This window comes from Tamandua tetradactyla, chromosome 9, assembly GCF_023851605.1.
Source record: "Tamandua tetradactyla isolate mTamTet1 chromosome 9, mTamTet1.pri, whole genome shotgun sequence".
NCBI lineage: Eukaryota > Metazoa > Chordata > Mammalia > Pilosa > Myrmecophagidae > Tamandua > Tamandua tetradactyla.
The window spans coordinates 34,774,432-34,797,354 of NC_135335.1; the positions used below are offsets into that span (position 1 = coordinate 34,774,432).

Genomic DNA, 22,923 nt, shown 5'->3' on the forward strand with positions numbered 1-22,923 from the left:
TAACATTTGTTCCCTCTATTATTTATTTTTATTCCATATGTTCTACTCTTCTGTTGATATAGTAGCTAAAGGGAGCATCAGACATAAGGTTTTCACATTCACAGAGTCTCATTGTGAAAGCTTTATCATTGTTCAATCATCATCAAGAAACATGGCTACTGGAACACAGCACTACATTTTCAGGCAGTTCCCTCCAGCCTCTCCACTACATCTTGAACAACGAGGTGATATCTGCTTAATCCGTAAGAATAACCTCCAGGATAACCTCTGGTCTCTGTTTGAAATCTCTCAGCCATTGACACTTTGTCTCATTTCACACTTCCCCCTTTTGGTCGAGAAGGTTCTCTCAATCCCTTGATGTTAAGTCTCAGCTCATTCTAGGTTTTTTCTCAATCCCTTGATGCTGAGTCTCAGCTCATTCCAGGATCTTTGTCCCACGTTGCCAGGAAGGTCCTGGGAGTCATGTCCCACGCAGAGAGGGGGAGGGTGGTGAGACTGCTCATCATGTTGGCTGGAGGGAGAGGCCACATCTGAGCAACAAAAGAGGCTCTCTTGGGGGTGACTCTTAGGCCTAAATTTTAAGTAGACTTGACCTATCCTTAGTATTATATATTTTTAATTTGTTAAGTTTTATGCCCCAACACAAATGACTTTTCAAGGTGATTTCTCTGCACCCAATTTCTGCTGGATTAGCTAACCTCTTGTGAACCTGCACGAGAAATCATGCAGGGCTTTTGTGAAACCATGCCCATAAAATGTCTAGTATGGCTTTCTACATACAGTAGGTACTCAGACCATGGTTGGAGTTATTTTTAGTTTTGTGGGGTGCTGTGCAGAAGAAAGGGAGGCATGTCACTTTACGGGTTTAGGATACCTGACAAGGAATTCCCAGGCATGCTTGTTCTTCTAAGCATGGGGTTTCGGGGAGTGCAGAACCAGATTCTTCCAAAATGTCCCGCCTTGGGCATCTGTCACCACTTGGCTACTGCAGGGTCTGGGTGCCCCAGGCCGTAGAAGGGATATGGGCTTCTACGAATGAGCAGCGACCCAGAGACAAGTAGAGGACGGCTCAGAGAGGCCACAGGACCTCCTCAGGAGTGCCAGAGCTTGGCTTGGCATCCTGCAGACCTGGGCTCAGGCCCCATTCCTGCTGCTGATAGGAGGTGGGATGTGGGGCAAGGTCTTGCTGGGCTCCTTTTAGCTTAATCTGAAAAGGAAACAATGCCGTCCCTTATAGAGAAGACCCTTTACCTTTGACCTCTCCCCCTCTCCTGCTCCCTCCCACAGGAAAACCTGCAGAAGCTGGTCCACATTGAGCACAGCGTTCAGGGTCAAGGGGATCTCCTCCAGCCAGGAAGGGTGAGTGCCGCTGTGGGCAGGGGCAGAGGGCTGGCTGGCTGGCAGGCGGGTGAGGCTCAGATAAGCCCCATTGTTCTGCTGGGCTGGCCCCAGACAGGCCTGGCTGCAGGTGCTGTTTACCCATGGAGGGAGGGAGCTGGGGAGGGTCGCGCTCTGCTAGGCTCAGCCCATAGGCTGTCTCCCCAGGATTTTCCAACCATGCATCCCTCTCTGGGAGTGTAAACAAATGGTGCCAATTCAGTGTGCCCTGAGATTCTCTTCACCCCCCCGAGGAGAAGAGACATTTCTCCTCTTCTCTTCGTATGTTTTTTCATTTGGAATTTCTGGGAAAGCAGGAAAACTCTCACAAGAGCCCCAAAAGGCCCCTGAAAAATAGCATTCTTCAAAAGGCAAGTTTATTCACTTTTAAGTTTCTAAATGGAAAACATAAAACTCAGCTCAATAAATAGTCAAAAAGATGTTCATTGCCTGATAGGTCCATGAAGGTCAACAGACAAAGGAGTGAAAGGATGTGCTCAGGAAGCAGTCTGTAAAATCACACATAGTGTTTTGGCCTAGGTTGTCAGTTCAGTAAATATTTTTAAGCATCCATTTGTAATATCCAGAATTAAATGGGCCGCAGAGACTATTCACAGGTCTGCTGCTGCATTAGCAAACCTTCAAAAGCTCTGTTCCGAATGGACTCCTTGTGGTGGCAAACCAGGGAGGGAGTCATTGTTTGAAACACTTTTGTGGCCAGTGTCTGGGGTTTGGTCCAATACTTGGTGAAGCGGAGATGGTGCACTGCTTTCAGCAGCTGCTCCAGCATATGCGCAGCGTCCCTGATAAGCGGGGCATTCCCCCATGGCTTGGTCTCTGATGTTCTGGCGGCACTGTTTCCTAAGTCTCCACTCGACAGACAATGAAGAGACGATATTGTGTCCCCCTCCCCCCCTTTCCCCGGGACACAGGGAGACTCAGTTTGATCACTGAGGTCTGCTTCTCTTGTCATAGGAGTTTCTGAAGGAAGGGACACTGATGAAAGTAACAGGGAAAAACAGACATCCCCGGCACCTGTTTTTGGTAAGTACCTGGCTCCCAGACCCAGCCTCAGGGCTGTCTGGTTCTGTGAAACTTCAGGCACAACCACAGGGAAAGGAAGAAGAATAGAACAGAGCAGAAGCTTTAAGTTGGAGATCATTCTGTATGGCTGAGCTTTCCAGAAAGCTGAGAGGTTAACCCTTAGAAACTTCAACCCTTCATTTGTTTATTATTTGAGTTATTTTGCATGGAATATTGCCAAAATGCAATTACCCATGTCCCCATCTTAAACATCCTAACACCAGGAAATTCTTAAACTGGGAATGACTGTCTGGTTCAACTGTGTTATTTTTTTTATTGATAAATATTATATATTCACATACCATGTCATCATCCAAAGTATACAACCAGTGGCCCACAATATCATCACATAGCTGTGCATTTATCATACAATCGAATTTTTTCTTTTTTGTGAAAAATAACATATATAAAAAAAGCAATAAATTTCAAAGCGCATTGCAACAATTAGTTGTAAGACAGATTTCAGAGTTTGATATGGGTTACAGTTCCACAATTTTAGGTTTTAACTTAGAGCTGCTCTAAGATATTGAAAACTAAAAGAAATATCAATATAATGATTTAGCAATCATACTCATGTGTCTCCCACTCTTTAGATGTATTTGGGCTATGCCCATTCCAATTTTTTCATGTTGGAAAGGTCTTTTGATAGTATGGGTCAGGGGGATGGAACTAGCTGATGTTCTAGAGAGGCTGGTCCCTCTGCATTTCAGGACTTACCCGGTCCAGGGACCCATCTGGAGGTTGTAGGTTTCTGCAAAGTTACCCTACTGCATGGAACTTTTCAACTGTGTTATTTAACGCATGAGAAAACTGAGGCCCAGAAAGGAATGTTGACTTGGCCATGTCTCCCAGATGTTGGTGGCCCAGAGGGAACCCAGGCTATCACCCCAGCCCAGCACCTCTTCCATTATACAGGAAACAGAGAATAATATTTTTGTTGATTTACATCCACAGTCTTCAGTACCAGGGTTGTCCACACCTAGGGTATAGTTTTATCAGCATTCTGGGACTGGTGAGCTACAAGCAGCTCTTACCCCCAGTCCTGTGACCCCTAGGTTGCTGGGTCTTCTGAGTTCTTCCACCTGCTGGGTGTAATTTTTCTCTCTGCTCCTTCACTTTTAGCTGTTGTTTCTTGTGACTGTCAGTAATGGCAGCCTCCAGCAGCCTCCGTGTGCTCTGTATCTGCTGTCGGCTGGGAAGCCTGCCTAGTTAGAGTTGTGTGAACATATCCATTAATGGGATATTATTCAGCCATGAAAAGGAATAAAGTTCTGATGTGCTACCACATGGATGAACCTGGAGTGAAACAAGCCAAACCCAAAAGGACAATTATTGTATGCCACTTAAATGAAATATCTAGAGTCAGCAGATTCACAGGGACAGAAAGTAGATTAGAGGTTACCAGGGTCTAGAAGGATTATTATGTAATGGGCACAAAGATTCTGCTTTAGGTGATGAAGAAAATGAGTAATGGAAGGTGTTGATGGTAGCACGACATTGTAAAAGTAATTAATGCCACTGAATTGTACACTTAAGAGTGGTTAAATGGAATATTTCATTTATTATTGTTGTAGACACATATATCCACAGTAAAAATTTGAATAGCTGAATAATTATTACTATTATGTAATTATGATTAAATACATCTATGTCTTAGTTTGCCTGTGCTGTTATGACAAATACCACACAACAGATTGACATAAACAACAAGCTTTTGTTGTCTCACAGTTTTGGAGGCTAAAAGTCCAATGTCAAGATATTTGGCAGGGCTTGCTTTCTCTGAAGTCTGCAGTATATCTGGTGATGGTCATGCTCTGACACGGTGATCTCTCCCCTTGTGTCTGCTCTTCTGATTTCTCCTGACCACTGACTTCTCCCTTCTCCCTCGTAGCTGTCTGGTTTCATCCGAATTTCCACTCTTTATAAGACCTCCAGTAAAAGGATTAAGACCCACTCTAATTAAATTTGGCCTCATCCGATAGAGGCTCTTCGAAGATTCTGTTTACATACGAGACCACACCTTAACTAATTGTTGCTTCTTCACAAGGTCGTGTTTACAAACGGGTTTATTCCCACAGGGATGCAGATTACGATTAAGAACGTGATTGTGGGGGGCACGATTCAATCCCCAATGATATATGTAAACCATCTCGTCCTCCTCCTTCTCTTCTTCCCCTCCTTCTCCTCTTCCTCCTTTTTCTTATTTTTGTTGTTATTATTATTATTACCATTATTATTTTGGGTTAGTTTTGCAAGCACCAGCTAAGGTGGAGGTTGTTTCAGGGAGAAAGTTGAAACATGTCATAACAGTCCGATTAGGAAGAGAAGACGCTCATCGGAATTGGAGATGCTTGTGATTTGAACCTAGAATTTGTTACAGGAACTTAAGAGAAAATGACTGTGGGGGGTGCGGGGAAGAACTGTGTGTGAAGTCAAGTAGGTAGGCTCTGAGTAGGTGTCTACTCGCATTTCCTGAGCACTCTCCATGTGCTGGGTATGGAAACAGCTGTACATCACATTCCGTACCCTCAGCCTTTATAGTCTAGTGGGAGAGAGAAACAGCTCAACGGTTTTGGATATAGTTGTGAGGATGTTATGGAGGGAACCTCGGGGAACCGTGGGAGCAAAGAGGAAGACCACGGAGAGTCCAGGAATGAAAGGACGAACGACAGTAACCTCAGCAGGTGACACGTGCCAAGCGTTTACTGGGTAACGTGCACTGTGCTGATCAGTGTTTTATGTTTGCTGGAGGCAGTGGTACCTGCGTTTGTCAGGTGGGCAGAGAATGGGTATTTCGGACAGGGGGAACAGTTTAAGCAGGGTCCGGGGGCGTGAGACGTGTGTGTTTGGAGGACCTCTTTGACTCTCGTGAGACCTTTGGCTGCAGATGGGCCCTCCCACTCAGTTTGGGTCTCAGCATGTCCCTAATAGAGGGGCCACTTGAGGGATGAATTCCAGAGAGGGCTGATGGTGCTGAGTCGTTCACTCTTCACAGGAGGTTCAGAGATCCTGAGCCTAGCCAGAAGGCCTGTCTGCTGCTGCCTGTCTGTGTTTACCTGGGCTTTGGTGGCTCATGTCTGGGGCCTTGGCCTGAATTCAGTGGGTCCCTCTGCTCCACAGGAATCACAAGGCTAACCAAGTTCAGAATTTCTTCTCCTTACCCTTGCCTCTTAGAAGAGTTATCTTTTACCTCCCATGCAGAATGCTTCACTCTGGCTGGTTGGTGCTGCAGTGCAAGGGAGAGATTTGGCTATAAGCAAAAGGAGATTAGATGTCCTGGGAGGAACTTTGGAAGGGATCCTAGAGCCGAGAGTTCAGATTTGAGTTCTCAAAAGGAGCTTAACTCTCCCAACAGATTCTTGTATCCCTTTCTCTAGGTGGTTTTTTACTTCTTACACATCTCCAGTAATGGAAAGTTCACTCCTGGTTTAACATTCATTCATTCTATAATTCCTTATCCATTTATTCTACAGTTTCTTATCCATCTCCTTTGGTGTTCCAGTATCTATGCTGGATGTGTGGCCCCTGCCTTGTTATGGATCTTGGGGTCCAGTGGAGCAAGTAGTCCTTCATTCCATTTTAGAGTCTAAATATTTGAAAACTTTTTCTATGGAGTAGAAATTTGTCTCCTTGAATTTTGGGGCATCTACATGGTGATGTGTCTGACTCAACTGCTTACATCCTCTGAAATCCTTGATGAGTCCCAAGCATGTCTGAGCCTCGGGTTTCCCACCAGCAAAGTGGAGATACTGATTGGTTCTGAGAATTAAATGAGAGGACTTATGTGCCTGGTATGGAATAAGAAGTGTATTGAGTGATAATTTCCTCCTGACAGTTGCCCCCAAAGATCGCAGCTCTTCCTTCTGCCTAGAGCTGCAGAGCTCCTCAGCTTCCTCTGCCCTGTCACAGCCCTGCAGAGCCTTGGAGCCCTTGGCTAGGTCCTCCCGAGTCTGTTCTTCTCCAGGATGAAAAAGGGAGGTGGTACAGGATGGTGGCGAGGCACGTGGACTTCAGAGCCAGGCGGCTGGATTCATGTGCCAGCTCTGACACTTCTCTGAACATATCCATCACTTCTCTGAGCCTCAGTTCCCTTATCTTTAATATGGGGGCAGTAATGTAAGTGAGGGAAGCATGTAAAGCAGCAGCTAGAGCAGTGTGAGCTCTATCCTGATCCTCTAGCCGGTGCCCCATCTGGCCACCTCCTGTGGCCATGCTTGGCTTGTCTCTGCCCCTCTTGCAGGGAACTCAGATGCCGGGCACAGACTTGGCATTCAGTCTGTACCTCACCCAGTCTCTTCTGCCGTGACCTCCATGATTCAGCCACTCGGAGTTGGTCGCCATCCCTTATACTTACAAGGCTCTTAGAGAATGGCCCTTCTCTATCCTGCAAACTCTGGTTCATCCTTCAGGCCATTCTCAAATGTCACCTCTTCAGGAAGCCTCCCTCCCTCCATCCCTCCCCACTTCCTCCCGCCCCCGGCATGTGATGTGGTCCTTCATCACAGCTTTTCTCTCACCCAGTCATGATGCTAGGCCCGTGTCTCTCAGATTCTCCATTATTATTGTGCCGTAAGCCTTCCCAGGTCTGAACCTTGGCCTCCTTCTCTCTATCCCAGCACAAGAACTGCCACTTAGTAGGTATTAGTAAGTATCAGGTGGAATGGGTAGATGGGAGAAGCTGGACAGACAAGTTCTTGAGCCTGGGAGCCCCATGACAGGGCGCTTTTAAGAAAGAGTGTTTCTTCCTGTAAGGTGCTAATTCCAGGAAATAATCTTGATTGCAGAATAAAGTTAGGGCATTGTCCTCCCAATGCACAGGGGTTTCAGCAATGCTGTGGAAAGGTTCCCACTAAGACCCAATGTCCCCTCCAGCCCAGAACAGATGAACTGGGTGAGAGAAAGGCTGTGATGAAGGACAACACCAAATGCTGGGTGTGGGGAGAGGGAGTATGTGGGGAGGGATGGAGGAAGGGAGGAGGGTGGGAGGCTTCCTGAAGAGGTGACACTTGAGCATGGCCTGAAGGATGAACCGGAGTTTGCAGGATAGGTGGGGGGTCCCACTGGTGGCCTGTTACTATGGGAAATGCCCCGTCTTTCATGAAGAATTCCTCCTCTTCCCTCCACAACTGGGCTGTAAAACACCAACTTTAAAGATTGCCAGAGAATTACCACCAGGTCCTGGACATTAGGACGAGAGTGGACATGAACCACTGACAAAACCTCAGGATGCTAATGGCAGTTACCATGGCAGCAGATGCACGAGGGACAGTAGCAGAAAGCCCAGGACCGCCCTGGGTGAATCGCATAGATGCGTTGCTGAGGGCTCGGAGGAGTCTGTCACCAAGGCTCTGTGCCCAGATTTGGTCATAGTCCCCAGTTTGATACAGCCCCCCTATCGCCAATACACACACGCGCACACACACACATAGACAGACACAAACATACGAAAGAAACACACTCATTCATTCAGAATGCTAGCTCTCCCACCTGTTAGCTTTGCAGCCTTGGCCAAGATGCCCAGTCTCGCTGTGCCTCTCTGAAATGGGGGCGATGGTAATATTGCCTGCCTGATAGGACTGGAGGGGTGACTAACTGAGATAATTCATGTTGGATGCTTAGCCCAGAAACTGGCCCGGAGTAAGGGTTCAGCATTTGGTACCTGTTGTTATTATTAGGGTAGATCAGAAAGAGGCTTTGAAAGACCACTAATACAGGGGTCAGCAAACCACAGCCCACAGGCCTAAGTCGGCCTGCTACCTGTTTTCATTAATAGCGTTTCATTGGAACACAGCCACAGGGATTTATGTACGTAATGTTTGTGGCTCTTTTGGCACTGCAAGGCAGAGTTGAGTAGGTGCAGGAGATTGAATGACCCACAAAACCTAAAATGCTTGCTATCTGGCCCCTTGGAAGCACGTTCACTAGGCCCTGGCATCATCTCCCCACATTTAGAGATGGGGAGGCTGAGAAAGAGGATGTGATTGCATAAGTTCCCACAGAAGGTCAGTGTTCAGGCCAGGACTGGCACCTAGGTCTCCTCCAGTGCTGTAGCAGGGACCTTGGGGTCCTAAGAAGAGCTGGTGATGGGAAAACTCATCCTCTCTGCTCTCTCAGCAGACGGTATCTCAAGAGGGAGAGGAAGGGAAGAAGGCCGCGTCCCGAGTTCTGGCTCTGACCCAGACGTTAGATCCACTGTCCTGTTCAGTCTCACCCAGCCTTAGTTCACGTTGGCGTCACTGAAAAGAGGGCTCGCTGTGGGTTGGGCATTCCCTCTCATGTCCATGATCAGCTGAGGGTAGTGGTGTCTCCCCGTCACGGGTAAGGAAGCGGAGGCTCAAAGAAGTGAGAGGGCGGGTCCCTCATCACACAGCTTGGTCAGAGCAGGGTCAGGCTTTACAGCTTCTGGCACCACCCCAAGTATGAACAGCTCTTCAAACTTGGAACCTTTTAGTCAAAACAGAAATGCTCTCTCCTAAGGCGGTGAAGTGACTGGCATTACATTTCCTCCTGTCTGCCCTGCATGGACAGGAGCTTCCACGGGTCGTTGAATACCTTCTGTGCCAGGTGCTAGAGGTGCGGCACTGAACGGCCACCCGGTCCCTGTCCTTCCCTCCCTCCCTCCTTCCTTCCATCCCTCCCCCCCATCCTCCTTCCCTTCTTCCCTCTACTTTATTGAGGTTTAATCCATATAGAGAAAAATGCAACATTAAGTGTTCATGTCAGACACACATCACTACATAAACACCCCCTAGGGCAAGATACAGAACATCTCCAGCCCCCCCAGTCCTCTGTGTCCCCTTCGTACTCCGTGTCCCCACCCCTGCCCCAGACAACCGCTGGCCTGGTTATATCAATTCCTTTTGCCTCGACTTCATATAAATGTAATCAAAGAGTGTCCGTACTCGTTTGTGTCTGGCTTCTTCCGTTCATCACGTTTTTGAAATTCATCCCTGTTGTTGTGTGTATCAGCAGTTTGTTCCTTTGATTGCTGTGTAGTGTTCCATTACATGTTTCTACTATACTTTGTTTATTCATCCGTCTGTTGAGAGACATTTGGATTGTTTCCTGTTTCTGGCTATTACCAGTAAAGCTGCTGTGAATATTCTTGTGCATGACTTCAGGTACGCATGTGTATTTATTCCTCTTGAGTATATTCTTAGGGGTGCAGTTGAAGGGAGACTCATGCTCACCTGGGGGGTCACTGGCAAATGCAGGTTACCTCCATACCCCAGAGCTCAGTGACTGCCATGGATGGGACCCAGGTGCAGCCTTCTGGGGCCAGGAAGTGCCTGACAGGTTTTCCTTTTCTCCAGATGAGCGATGTACTCCTGTACACTTATCCCCAGAAGGATGGGAAGTACCGGCTAAAGAACACATTGGCGGTGGCCAGCATGAAGGTAAATGACTGATGCAACGTCCCAGTGGGTGCCTGGGGGAGAGGAGATCCCAGGGAGAAGGAGATGACATCCCTGTTTCTTCTAGGAGTGCACAGACCAGCTGTGAAGACTGAGGTGCTAGGAAATAGTATTAAATTGCAGGTTGATGCTATAGATAGTTCAGGGAGGGAGGCTTTCCTGGAAGAAGGGAGCCAAGTTCCTTGGAGTGGATAATATTTGAACAAATGGACACAGGAGAGAGGGAAGGATATTCTATCCAGAAGGAGGGAAACACATGAGAAAAAGCTTGGATGTAGGAAACAAGCAGATGCTCAGTAAATATTTCTAGAGCAAATGGAAGAGAGATACTAACCCAGCTGGAAAGTCTCATGGGTGAGGCCAGAAGGACAGGCAAGGGGTTCTGTGTGATCCAGCTCAGCATAACTTGATCCTGAAGACAACTGGGAGCTGATGGGGATTCTCAAGGGGTTAAAAGATGGAGGATTTAGGAAATTAATTCTGGCACAGGGGAATGGTGAGGCAAGAGAAAGGATCAACAGGGTGTTGTGATTTCCCCGGGCTGAGATGAGCAGAACCGTGAGAGGCATTTTAGGAGTCTCTCTGGGCTCTTTAACGTGGAGAAAGGGAAGAAAGAAGCACCTTTCTCAGCAGGAAGGTTTGTTCCCTTTTTAAACTACGGGATCCCCTGGGGAGTGGACATGGGACACCCACTCGTGCCGCCTGACCGTGCGCCCAAGGGGCTGCCTGGCCTTCCTGGGGGCTGGTCTGTTGTCTGGCAGCCAGGGCCCTCCCAAAGCACCTGTTGCCAGAAAGCTCTGCCCTTTATAGATGAGAAAACTCAGGGTCAGTGAGGGGAGCAGGCCCCTTCGTCCATTGACCTCCAGGACAAGGACAGGGTCTATGGTTGCTTCCCCTATCCCACTCTGACCAGGGCTGCTGTTGTTTTCCAGGTGAGCCGCCCCGTGATGGAGAAGGTGCCATATGCGCTTAAGATCGAGACTTCAGAGACCTGCCTCACTCTGTCCGCAAGGTACGGGAGGTGGGATGGAGGGCTTAGGACAAAATAGTAAAGGTAGAAACATAACAAACGCTGCATATGTCATCATTTTTATTTTGGTATCTTTTTAGGTCAAAGGACTTACTTTCTTGTCAGTTTCTTAAATAGTTTTAGGTGTCCTCTGAGAATCTGATAAAACTATGGCTTCTTTCCCCAGTAAATTATGCACATAAAATTTTATATATGACTTCAGGGGGTTCTAGAGCCTATTGTTTCAATACAACAATAACAATATCTCACATTCATAAAACTCTTCACGGATTATCGGGTCTTTACAGCAATACACCAAGTTTCTTAGTTTCCCTGACGGCTAGAACAAATACAGTGGGTTTGCTTAATGATAGAAATGTATTGGTTTCAGAGTCTGGATTGGCTTTCTCCAGGAGTCGGTATCTTCTGGCTGGTCGGCAATCTTGGGGTTCCTTGGCTTTTCTGGTCCATCACTTGGCAATGCATGTGGTGGCATCTGCTTTCTCCTCTGGGTTCCCTTGACCTTGGCTTCTGGTTGGCTGCTCTCCATGGCTCCTCTCTCCATCTGGCTTTCACTCTGCTGATCAAGGACACTAGTAATCCAAATTAGAGCCCAGACTGATTTGGTTGGCCACACTTTAACTAAAAATAAGGTCTTCAGAAGGTCCTATTTACAGGGTTCACACGCACAGGAATGAATCAATGTTAAGAGCATATTTTTTCTAGAGTATATATTTCAATCCCCAACAGCAAGTAACAGTGTTTAAAAAGTGCACCTTGGTTTATAAAGTGCTCCGTCTGCTTTCGTACTTTAATGTATGCAGGTAAGGGGGAAAACTTGAGTGAGCATTCACTTATTTTTCTCTGTTTGGTGGCACAGGGGAGAAAATAGAATGTGGTCTTTCCACCAGAAATGTCTGCCTTTTCTCCAGACCCTCAGGTTGTCTAGCCTGCTTTAAAAACAGGTGCCTTAGAGCTTACCCTTTTCCCTCTTTCAGGGTAAGATCAGCTCTAGGGGCTCAGAATGCCAGGAGGTGAGGCTTCATGCAGAGATGCAAATGGTGGGGAGTGGGACAGGTTTCCAGCGGCTTGAGTGTCTCATGTGTGACACTGGACGGGCAGTGGTGGCCTTTGTGTGAAAGCATGTCCTTCTGCACACACATGGTGGGTTCTGGGTGTGAAATGGGACACACGCACACACACTCTTAGGGATGCATTTATTCATTAAACATTTATTAGCACCTCTTTGGTGCCAGGTCCTATGCTGAGAACACAGATGATTTAGACCTTTATCTTTTTTGCTCAGGAGGAACCTGTGCTCTAGTTGGAGAGTTGCAAACTGGTTATAATATGGAACAATGACTGTGGTCATAGTTAATACTAGCATCGACAACAGTGGCATATATTGACCCAACCAGCCCCAGGCATGGAGCTAGCTACTTTGCAAGCAGGGCCTCCTTTAAGCCTCATCCCCCCACCCCTCATGGAGGGGAGAGTTGAGACCTAGAGGGAGGGTGCACATAGCTATGTGAAGCACATCTGGGGTTTGAACCCAGCATGGTATGACCCACAGCTCTTACCCACTAAGACCTACTGCCCGAGGGGGTGAAATGTGCCCTGGAGATTAGAAGGAGTAACCATCCCCTCAGGGGCAGTGAGGGAAGGCTTCCTGGAAGAGGTGATGCCTGGGCTGGGTCTAATGGGTCTCTCGGGGTATAGTTTCTGTTTTCCCAGCTGTGAGATAGGGACAAGCCCTGCAGGGAGGCTGCGCATCTCCCCCTAGGCAGTGACGAGGTCAACCCACTTTCCTGCAAGCCCAGATCCCTCACACTATAGCTCCTGGGGGACAGTGAGACCCAGACATCTCCATTTACGGTTATAGCATCTGTCTGCCCACCATGCCAATTTGGCCCTACCTGCCAGAAGGAAGGCCACCTGCTAGACCGGCCGGCTTTGCTCCTTATCTGGTGCAGGCCTTCCTGGGGCTGGCTGCATTTGATGAGAAGGGTAGGAGCGACACCCAGTGGCCGCTGTGAGGATTTCCACCTGGCCGCCAGCCCCAGCGCACTGCGCCACCCCCGGGTTTTTTTCTCACAGCGCAGGAAACCCTGTAAGGCACACCATGGGAACTTAGAAAGTCTGTTAGTGGATGAGTGAGTGCCTGGACAGTTATATGGGAAAATGAGGAGGGAGCCACAGAGACTGCAGACGTTGCCCTTTGTCAGCTCCCATCCACCACTTTGCCCTCCTGGTAGTACCCAGGGCTCTGTCCCCTGAGCCCACCCCACTTAAGCATGGGCCCACAGAGTTGCCCCAGTGGGGGGCCAAGGGGCTGTAAAGCCCTCTGAGCCTCCTACTACCCCTCGCTTTTACACGGGGCTTTGCCATTTGCAGAACACTTTTGGGTCCCCCATCTCATTTCATCTTCACCACCCTGTATATTGTTGTTATCCAGGTGAGGAATCAGGCCCAGAGGGCAGATAGCTGCCCTTGGTCACCCTGTTGATAGATGAAGGTGCTGAGATTCTGGTCTAGGCCTGGTGCCCTGAAGCTGGGATTGGGAGGCCAGGAAGAAGGAGGCAGCCATGCTGAGAGGAGATGGGAGCACGCTCCCCGTTCCTGCCTTTGGCTCACCTGTCTTGTGCCCGCAGCTCCTGTGCGGAGAGAGATGAGTGGTACAGCTGTCTGAGCAGAGCCCTGCCCGAGGACTACAGGGCCCAGGCTCTGGCTGCATTCCACCACAGCGTGGAGGTGAGTAAGGTCGAGTGGGCCTGGCCTCCCTGGGTCCCCTGGTAGGGGGGCTGGGTATGGACAGTTCACCCCTAAGTGGCCTTGTAGCTCCCTTCCCCAGGCCTGGGCCCCCTCCTCACTGCCACCCCCCACCCCATGCTCCTACCCCAGTGCAGACACTGACAGTGTGTCACTGCAGCCCCTTGTGCCACAGCACCCCCAACTGTAGACTCACGGCTCTGTTCCTAACCCCCAAGGTTGGGATCCTGCAACATGACGGCAGAGAAGGTTTTCAGAATTAGGATCCACCCCACCCTATGCACGCACACATCCTATGGAGAAGGAAACTGAGGCCCAGTGGGTGGGGCTTACTTGGCCACCCACCCAGCTGGCCTCCTGCCTGCTCTGCTCACTGATTCTGCTGTTCCAGATGCGGGAGAGGCTGGGGGTTAGCCTGGGGGAGAGGCCGCCCACCCTGGTGCCCGTCACACACGTCATGATGTGCATGAACTGCGGCTGCGACTTCTCCCTCACCTTGCGGCGTCACCACTGTCATGCCTGCGGCAAGGTGAGTTTTCCTGTCGGGGGCAAGGGCATGCATGGGGCTGGGGCCAGGTAAGACAAGCGTCCCTGTTCACCTGGACATTCAGAGACTATAGAGCAGGGCATGCCTACACCAACCCTTAGGCAGGAATTTCTACTTCCATACAACTGGGTCCATTCCACTGCACTCCCACATCCGCAGAAGGAAAGAGCATGCATGCTCTCTTACTTTGCCAGAGCTGCTGTAACAAAGGACAGCAGGCTAAAAAACAGGAATTTATTGCCTCGCAGTTCTGGAGATGACACTTCTGATTCAAAGTGTCAGCAGGGCCACGTTTCCCTCCAGCAGTGGCTCACCGGCCACCTCTCATGCGCCTTGGTTTGTAGCATAAGTCAGTCTCTGCCTCTGCTCTGTGGCTGGATAGCTCCTCCTGACTGTTCCAAATGTCCTCTCTTTATGAGGACACCAGTCATAGTGGGACTAGGACCAACACTAATACAGTTTGGCCTTTAAAAATTGCATCTGTAAAGATCTCCAAGTGGGACCAGGGGTTAGGACATGAATGTATCTTTTTTTTTGGGGGGGGGGTTCCATGGAAAATCCATAACATATGGCTGTTGTCCTGGGAGAATAAAAGTATAGTACACAGTTAAGGACCCAGAGTCATCAGAAAAGCAGGTAAGCATTTGCATAGAAGCATGGTGCAGCCCGTGCTGAGAAAAGCAGGGGCATGTGGCAGAGTCCCGTGTTCCAACCACAGGGCTCCCAGAGGAGGTGCAGGGGGATGAACATGGCAGGGAGGAGAGGGTCGTCTTTGCATCCACGGAGAGGATGAGGACCGCTCAGACAAATGTGTCCGACTGGGCCTGCAGATTGTGTGCCGGAACTGTTCGCGGAACAAGTACCCTCTGAAGTACCTCAAGGACCGGATGGCCAAGGTCTGCGATGGCTGCTACGGGGAGCTGAAGAAGAGGGGCGGGGACATCCCGGGCCTGATGAGAGGTGACTTTGGGGCCACTCCCACCTTTGGGTCTGGGCCGCCTGGGTGGCTTCTCCTTGGCCTACGGTTCCTGCCCGGGACCCCTTTCCCTGGGACAGAGCTAGTCACTCTTCAGAACCAAAGCTGCCCTTGAGAAGGAAATGAGAGTGGTTTGAACTTACACTGTGGCACCATTTCCCAAAATCGTGGTTCCCTGGAAAACTGTTAGATGTTCCCAGAAAAAGGGTTCTAAGGCCACCTGGGTTTTGGAAGCACAGGGTCGAACAGAGTATCTGTGAAGGGGACAAGGTGGCTGGTGGTTCTCACGTTCACTTTCCTGCAGACCCCTTTTTGTCAGGAGTGGTCAGTAGGCCTTTGTCCGTGATACCCTTTTGGGGGGAGTAAGGTTTATGTGACTGATAAGCAAAGCATTCCAGGGGCTGGGAAAGGAGCGGGGCCCTCCAACAAAGGAGCTTCAGGCAGCTGAGCAGGCCCTTGAGAGACTGTACTGAAGGGAAAAGCTTTCCCAAGTAGAGCCAGGCTGGAGGGAGAGGAAGTGCATCCTGGACCCAGAAGCAGAGTCTGCCCGTCCCTTCCTTGGGGTCTCCCTGAGGCCATGCTCGAGGACCTGAAGAAGCGGTAGCCAGTACCCTCCAACCCTCACAGCCTCTGTATCAGAAGGGAGTGCACCCATCTTTCTGGCCAAACTTTTTTTTTTTTTTTAATTTTTATCATAGTAACATACATATAACATACCATTTACCATTTTAACCACTAAGCTTACAATTCAGTGGCATTAATTACATCCCGTGTTCTGCTACCATCACCACCATCCATTTCCAAAACTTTTCTGTCACCTCAGCAATAACTTTGTACGCATAAAATGATAACTTCCCTTCTGCCACTCCAGCCCCTCTACTTTCTCTCTCTATGAATTTGCATATTCTAAGTATTTCAGTAAGTGAAACCATGCCATATTTGGCCTTTGTTATTTGACTTATTTCATTCAGTGTGATTTCTTGACGGTTCATATGTGTTGCAGCATGTACCATGACTTCATTCCTTTTTACATCTGAATAATATTCCACTGTAGGTTTTACCACAACTTGTTTATCCATTTACCCACCAACTTTTGTTGCTTCCACCTTTCAGCCAGGTGCAAGTATCCTTTTGCAGCATCCCTGCTTCTAGCACTCTTGGGTATATATACCTGGAAGTGGGATTGCTGGGGCCTGTGGTAATTCTATACTTACCTTTCTGAGGAACCACCAAACTGATTTCCACAGTGGATGCACATTACATTCCCACCAGTGTAAGGGTCCCTATTTCCCTGCAGCCTTGTCAGCACTTGTTTCTTTCCATTTTATAATAATGGCCATTCTGGTGGATTGTACTTACCCCCCACGGCAGGGCTATTGGGAAGGCCTGGGAGCTCTGATTTTACAGGAGTCAGCATTTTAAGGAGGATGTGTGTCCATCCATGCCAGTTCTCACCTGGCCTTCCCTGCTACTTCTCTCCACTGCAGAGCGGCCTGTGAGCATGAGCTTCCCCCTGTCCTCGCCCCGCTTCTCGAGCAGCGCCTTCTCGTCCGTCTTCCACAGCATCAACCCCGCAGCTTTCAAGAAGCAGAAGAAAGTCCCTTCGGCCCTGACTGAGGTAAGGCAGGTGGTGGGGCTGCCTCAGGGGGAGGCAGGGGTCTGGGGTTCAGTGTCCTGTGGGGTGGGCACAGTCCGGCTTGTATTCTTCAGACCCCTCCCTAGCCAGGCTTTTCCTAACACAGTCTTCCCAATGGGAGAGAGTCGGGGTACAGGGACTGACTCGCCACCTTGTCTCTCCCTTCCAAGCCTGTCTCCCTGACATGACTGAGGCGGCTCTGGCTTGGTGGCAGAGGACAGGGTTGAATGTGGTTAGATGTGGTTGAAATGGTTCATTGTGGTACCAGGAGACTTTGTTCCTATCATTCTTTCCACCTCTCCCCTTTTCCTCCTTTCTTCTTCTCTTGCCCTAGCCTAGATCTAGAGATGTCCCCCAGAACCCCCCAAGTGTCCGGCACAGACAACGCGGGGTCTCCAAGTCTAAAGGAGCTACTTCTTGGGTTGGTTCTCTCACATCAGGCCATCTGAGCCATACTGTTTTCTCACCCTGGGGGTCTCAGATGGGCTCAGAGTCCTGGGACTCTGCAGGAAACCTCAGAATGGCCAACTTTAGTTCCATTCTGCAAACTAGGAATCATTTGTGCTAGTTGCAGATAGGACCAGATTATATGTGTGCATTCTAATCACAACCACACACAAATGTGTCCCCATGAATATACAACCTGTTAGAGAAACTATGATCAGCTGTTACCAAGTATTGCCATTAATATTCATTATTGAGTAGAAGGTGGCAAGTGTTTAAAAAGCATTATGGGATGAAAATTTTAAGTGGGTACAATTCTAACCATTAAGCAAGTTCCTTTTTCAAATTAAAAATCTGGAAGCTCATACATACATGGTTAAAAAAAAAATCCAGAAAGGCATGAAAGAGTGTATGATGAAAAGTGAGTTTTCCTCCCTTAGTCCCACTCACTGGAAGTAACCATGTTTAATTCCTTTTGGTCCTCCCAGGAATTGTCATGCCTATACATGATACAGTTGTGTAGTTATAGGTGCGCTTTTTAAACCCAAAGACAACATACTGACTTTCCTATACATTTTCCCTCCTAATATATCTTAGAGATCATTTTATATGAGCTCATACACATAAGTCTTAACGCTTTTTTTATATCATATGCTGTACCATAATATAGTTAACCAGTCTTTCCCACAAATTAAGAAAAGACCACCCCCCTTCACTTTAACGGTGGTCCACATGTGCTGAAATCTTAAACCCCAAGTGCTCCTTGGGGCAGTTTGAGAACGACTGCTCTTTCCCAGAGAACCAGAGGACCTTTCTGAAGGTAGGCTACTCTGATCCCGGTGCCATCTGGATATGCCCCAGTTCAGCCCTCTTGGTGGTTTTGTCGAGTGACAACCTTTTTTTGGCATGGGCAGGCACCGGGAATCGAACGCAGGTCTCTGGCAAGGCAGGCAAGAATTCTGCCACTGAGCCATCGTCACACCGCCCAGGAATGACAACCTTTGTTTTATCCAGCAAAGACTACACTCAGTGGTATCTGCAGAGGCCCTAGGAAAAATTTGCCTCCAAATATCCCACCCTCTTCCTATACCACCAGTTGCTCCACTTCAACAGTTTTAAGACCTGCTTCCCATAGGAAATCCTGTCCCAGGAGCATCAGTCAGAAAGGGAGTTTGCAGAATTGGTTTTCCGGTTCTCTGATGTGCTCAGTCTACTAGCTGTACCTATCTCACTTTGTGGTGGTGCTCCAGGACAGTGGGTAGGGAGTGGGAGAGAAAGCCAGGGTTTGCTCTTAGGAATCTTAGAACCTTTGGTAGGGGCAGGATTGAATACCAGGCTTCTTTCCTGGTACTTCTCAGAAGTGCCCGAGCTGGCTGTGGTAGATTCCTTTCTCTTACTGAGCTTCATTGTCCAGTAGTAAAAGGAGTTCTGGACTACTCGGTGAGAGATGTGAATTTTTCCCCGCTCTTCAGCCGACCAGGGATTTGACCTTCAGTATAGCCCTCCATTCCTTTGCAGTTTCCTCATTGATAAAACAAGGAGGTGAGATGGAATATTTCCATGCCTGGCTTTCTTCCTCTAAACATCAGATTAATATTTCTTGACCACTTAGTGTGGGCTGGGCACCAACCAAATTAGTAAGTGGTAGAGCCTGGGCTGGAACCCCAGACTGGGATTACTCCAAACCACCGCATAAAGCCAGTCCACAGAATAGTAATAACAATAATATTACTAGGAGTAGTAGCAATAGTAATAAAACTCTGTACACCCCTGTTGGGCAGGAGATGATACATATAAAAAATCTTTTAGGTAAACGGTACAAAGAGGGTCCTTCCTTAAATGTAAGAAAGATATAAGCTGAAAAGTATAAGAGTCACTTTTAGAAAGAAAAACCTTTTGCCTGTGTATCTGCAGTTTCTTGATTTGAGGAGGTGGTTAGGGGAGAGGGAACCAAGGAATTTAAACACCACTAGAGGGCAGCACTGCCGAAGGCAAACTTTGACTTGCATGTTTCCTGGGTCCAAAACCATATTTAGTAAATCCTGTTTAAGACCTTGAAGTCATATTTTGCTGACTTTGGTGCTGGATGGGTCATAAGATCTTATCCAAGTACCAGATTTCAAAGGTAGGATAGGTCCTCTGACAACTGGTTTACAGTGCCACTTTGACTCTTCTGGAACTATGTCCAGTCCCCCTGGTCAGCCTGACCTCTCTGCTTACCTTCTAGGTGGCTGCCTCTGGAGAGGGCTCTGCTATCAGTGGCTATCTGAGCCAGTGTAAGAAAGGCAAGAGGCACTGGAAGAAGCTCTGGTTTGTCATCAAAGGCAAAGTTCTGTACACCTACATGGCCAGCGAGGTAGTGCTTGATTCATCCTTTCTCCCCTGTGTCCTGTGAAGCTGGCACATTAACCTCATGCCTCTGAATGTCCATCTTGGGTCTGTGTAACGTCCTGCTAATGTCAGAACACTGTGGGCTCCAAGATGCTGGGACCCTGTCTCACTTTTATCAAGCCTTTACTGAGCAATGTTGTAATCCGAGTGTTGCAGTGGATATACAACTGCATATCAGTTCCAAATATAAGGAAGTTACGATGCCTTTTTGGGGAGATGATGGAATAGCATGCAAACGCATGTGGTGAAGTGTTTAAATACCACAGGCCCAGCATCTAGTACAATCCAGGTCCTCCGAAAAAGAAAGTTCCTTTCCACTTTCCACTTCAGTCATTTAGGATAGAATCTAGCAGCTTGGCAGAAGCTATTGAACTTTCAGTCCAGTTTGTGTTTTTGTTGTTAGGGAACTATGTATCACCTCATGGTAACTCTTTTATGAAATAAAACTTAAATTTATATTTGTATAGAACATCTTACATTTATGTCTACCAAATCATAGGTGACAGAGCCTTAGAAATCAAGCCTGCTTCTGGAGTAGAAATGTATGGGGTTGTGTTCGTCCTCCAAGGAGGCTGTGAAAGATATCCACCTCCAGGTCTCAATCTGGTGGCTTCTATGGGCTAAATGAATAGGGTACTTACATGCATTCTGACAGGCTGCAGACCCTATTGGGATGGGCACGTGGGCACAGGGCTGGGCTGTTCTTCCCTGCCCACAAATGCTGGAGAATGTGCAAAAGGCACCTTCTTCTTTGGGGGCACAAAGCTTGGCTCGGAAAGGACCTGCAGCTTATGACAGTTGCAGTCGTCCCTGTCCGCAGGGATCACAGAGGCCTGTAGGGAAGCAGATAGATAGTGGGAGGGTACCCACGAGGTGTAAGCCAAGCCGGCTCTGACAGCCCTTTGCTCACATGTCCAGGGATTGGGCTTTCTGCTCTGAGGAGAATTTTGATCTTCTCAGAACAAGGTGAAATTTGATACTTTTCTGCAGCCTAGAGCAGCATCTTCTCAAGAAGGGCTTCCACAGGACACACCCACAGGTGTTCCTTTAAAACTGGGTTCTGAGGGAACCCCGAGTAAGCCTCATGCCAGGACTTCTTAGAACCTCTGGTCTACTGAGGCACACTGGGAATCTCTAAGACTCGGTGGTTTCCCAAGCCAGCCTGGTTGCAGGCTCTTTCCTCACAAAGCACAGTGCAGAACTATTGTTGCACAGAACACACTTTGGCAAGAAATTTGGCTCAGATAAATGAAGGTTAGTGGTATTTAAATAACCACCAAAGATAAGTGAATCCTGTCTGAGAACAGAAAACCCAGAGTCTCTTGGTTCTGAGCAACAACTGTCATGAAAGTATCAGCATAAGTTGATCTTAAAAGATGAATTTATAGCTCTGCAGCAGTTGTTCCCAGCAGAGGAACTTACGGAACTTCTCAAAAAATCTTTTCCAAGGTCTGGAAAGAGCTTTCAAATTCCATCAAAGAAAAAAGACTAGAATAAAATGGTCAGGACTTTTACACTGTCTGTGCTAAACATGAACCCATCATGGACTCTGAGGTGACAAACCCAGTGCAACTTTCTGTTCACTAACAGTCCTGGGAGAAAGTAAAAAGGGTATTGTTTAGACTGTCAAAAGTATATAGCCATCTTTATATTTATAAAATTATAAAAAAATTTTTTCTTTTTTTTTTTTATTAATTAACGGAAAAAAAGAAATTAACCCAACATTTAGAAATCATACCATTCTACATATGCAATCAGTAATTCTTAACATCATCACATAGATGCATGATCATCGTTTCTTAGTACATTTGCATCGGTTTAGAAGAACTAGCAACACAACCGAAAAAGATATAGAATGTTAATATAGAGAAAAAAAATAAAAGTAATAATAGTAAGAACAAAACAAAACAAAACAAAACAAAAACCTATAGCTCGGATGCAGCTTCATTCAGTGTTTTAACATGATTACTCTACAATTAGGTATTATTGTGCTGTCCATTTTTGAGTTTTTGTATCTAGTCCTGTTGCACAGTCTGTATCCCATCAGCTCCAATTACCCATTATCTTACCCTGTTTCTAACTCCTGCTGAACTCTGTTACCAATGATATATTCCAAGTTTATTCTCGAATGTCGATTCACATCATTGGGACCATACAGTATTTGTCTTAGTTTTTGGCTAGACTCACTCAGCATAATGTTCTCTAGGTCCATCCATGTTATTACATGCTTCATAATTTTATCCTGTCTTAAAGCTGCATAATATTCCATCGTATGTATATACCACAGATTGTTTAGCCACTCGTCTGTTGATGGACATTTTGGCTGTTTCCATCTCTTTGCAATTGTAAATAACGCTGCTATAAACATTGGTGTGCAAATGTCCGTTTGAGTTTTTGCCCTTAATTCCTTTGAGTAGATTCCCAGCAATGGTATTGCTGGGTCGTATGGCAATTCTATATTCAGCTTTTTGAGGAACCGCCAAACTGCCTTCCACAGTGGTCGCACCATTGACATTCCCACCAACAGTGGATAAGTGTGCCTCTTTCACCGCATCCTCTCCAGCACTTGTCATTTTCTGTTTTGTTGATAATGGCCATTCTGGTGGGTGTGAGATGATATCTCATTGTGGTTTTGATTTGCATTTCTCTAATGGCCAGGGACATTGAGCATCTCTTCATGTGCCTTTTGGCCATTTGTATTTCCTCCTCTGAGAGGTGTCTATTCAAGTCTTTTTCCCATTTTGTAATTGGGTTAGCTGTCTTTTTGTTGTTGAGTTGAACAATCTCTTTATAGATTCTGGATACTAGACCTTTAGCTGATATGTCGTTTCCAAATATTGTTTCCCATTGTGTAGGCTGTCTTTCTACTTTCTTGATGAAGTTCTTTGATGCACAAAAGTGTTTAATTTTGAGGAGTTCCCATTTATTTATTTCCTTCTTCAGTGCTCTTGCTTTAGGTTTAAGGTCCATAAAACTGCCTCCAATTGTAAGATTCATAAGATATCTCCCTACATTTTCCTCTAACTGTTTTATGGTCTTAGACCTAATGTTTAGATCTTTGATCCATTTTGAGTTAACTTTTGTGTAGGGTGTGAGATATTGGTCTTCTTTCATTCTTTTGCATATGGATATCCAGTTCTCTAGGCACCATTTATTGAAGAGACTGTTCTGTCCCAGGTGAGTTGGCTTGACTGCCTTATCAAAGATCAAATGTCCATAGATGAGAGGGTCTATATCTGAGCACTCTATTCGATTCCATTGGTCGATATATCTATC

The 22,923-nt window shown here is 47.3% G+C and overlaps 1 protein-coding gene across 3 annotated transcripts in view; it reads left to right on the plus strand.

Annotated features, from left to right (window-relative positions):
* The window catches only part of FGD5 (FYVE, RhoGEF and PH domain containing 5), a 147,343-nt gene that overhangs the window by 114,741 nt on the left and 9,679 nt on the right, over positions 1-22,923 (plus strand). For all 3 annotated transcript variants that reach the window (XM_077116435.1, XM_077116436.1, XM_077116437.1), the window contains exons 11-19: positions 1,288-1,359; positions 2,353-2,421; positions 9,774-9,857; positions 10,808-10,887; positions 13,536-13,635; positions 14,045-14,182; positions 15,031-15,160; positions 16,664-16,794; positions 19,484-19,612. In XM_077116435.1, coding sequence (XP_076972550.1) covers positions 1,288-1,359; positions 2,353-2,421; positions 9,774-9,857; positions 10,808-10,887; positions 13,536-13,635; positions 14,045-14,182; positions 15,031-15,160; positions 16,664-16,794; positions 19,484-19,612 — 933 coding nt within the window. The remainder of the gene's footprint in view (positions 1-1,287; positions 1,360-2,352; positions 2,422-9,773; positions 9,858-10,807; positions 10,888-13,535; positions 13,636-14,044; positions 14,183-15,030; positions 15,161-16,663; positions 16,795-19,483; positions 19,613-22,923) is intronic.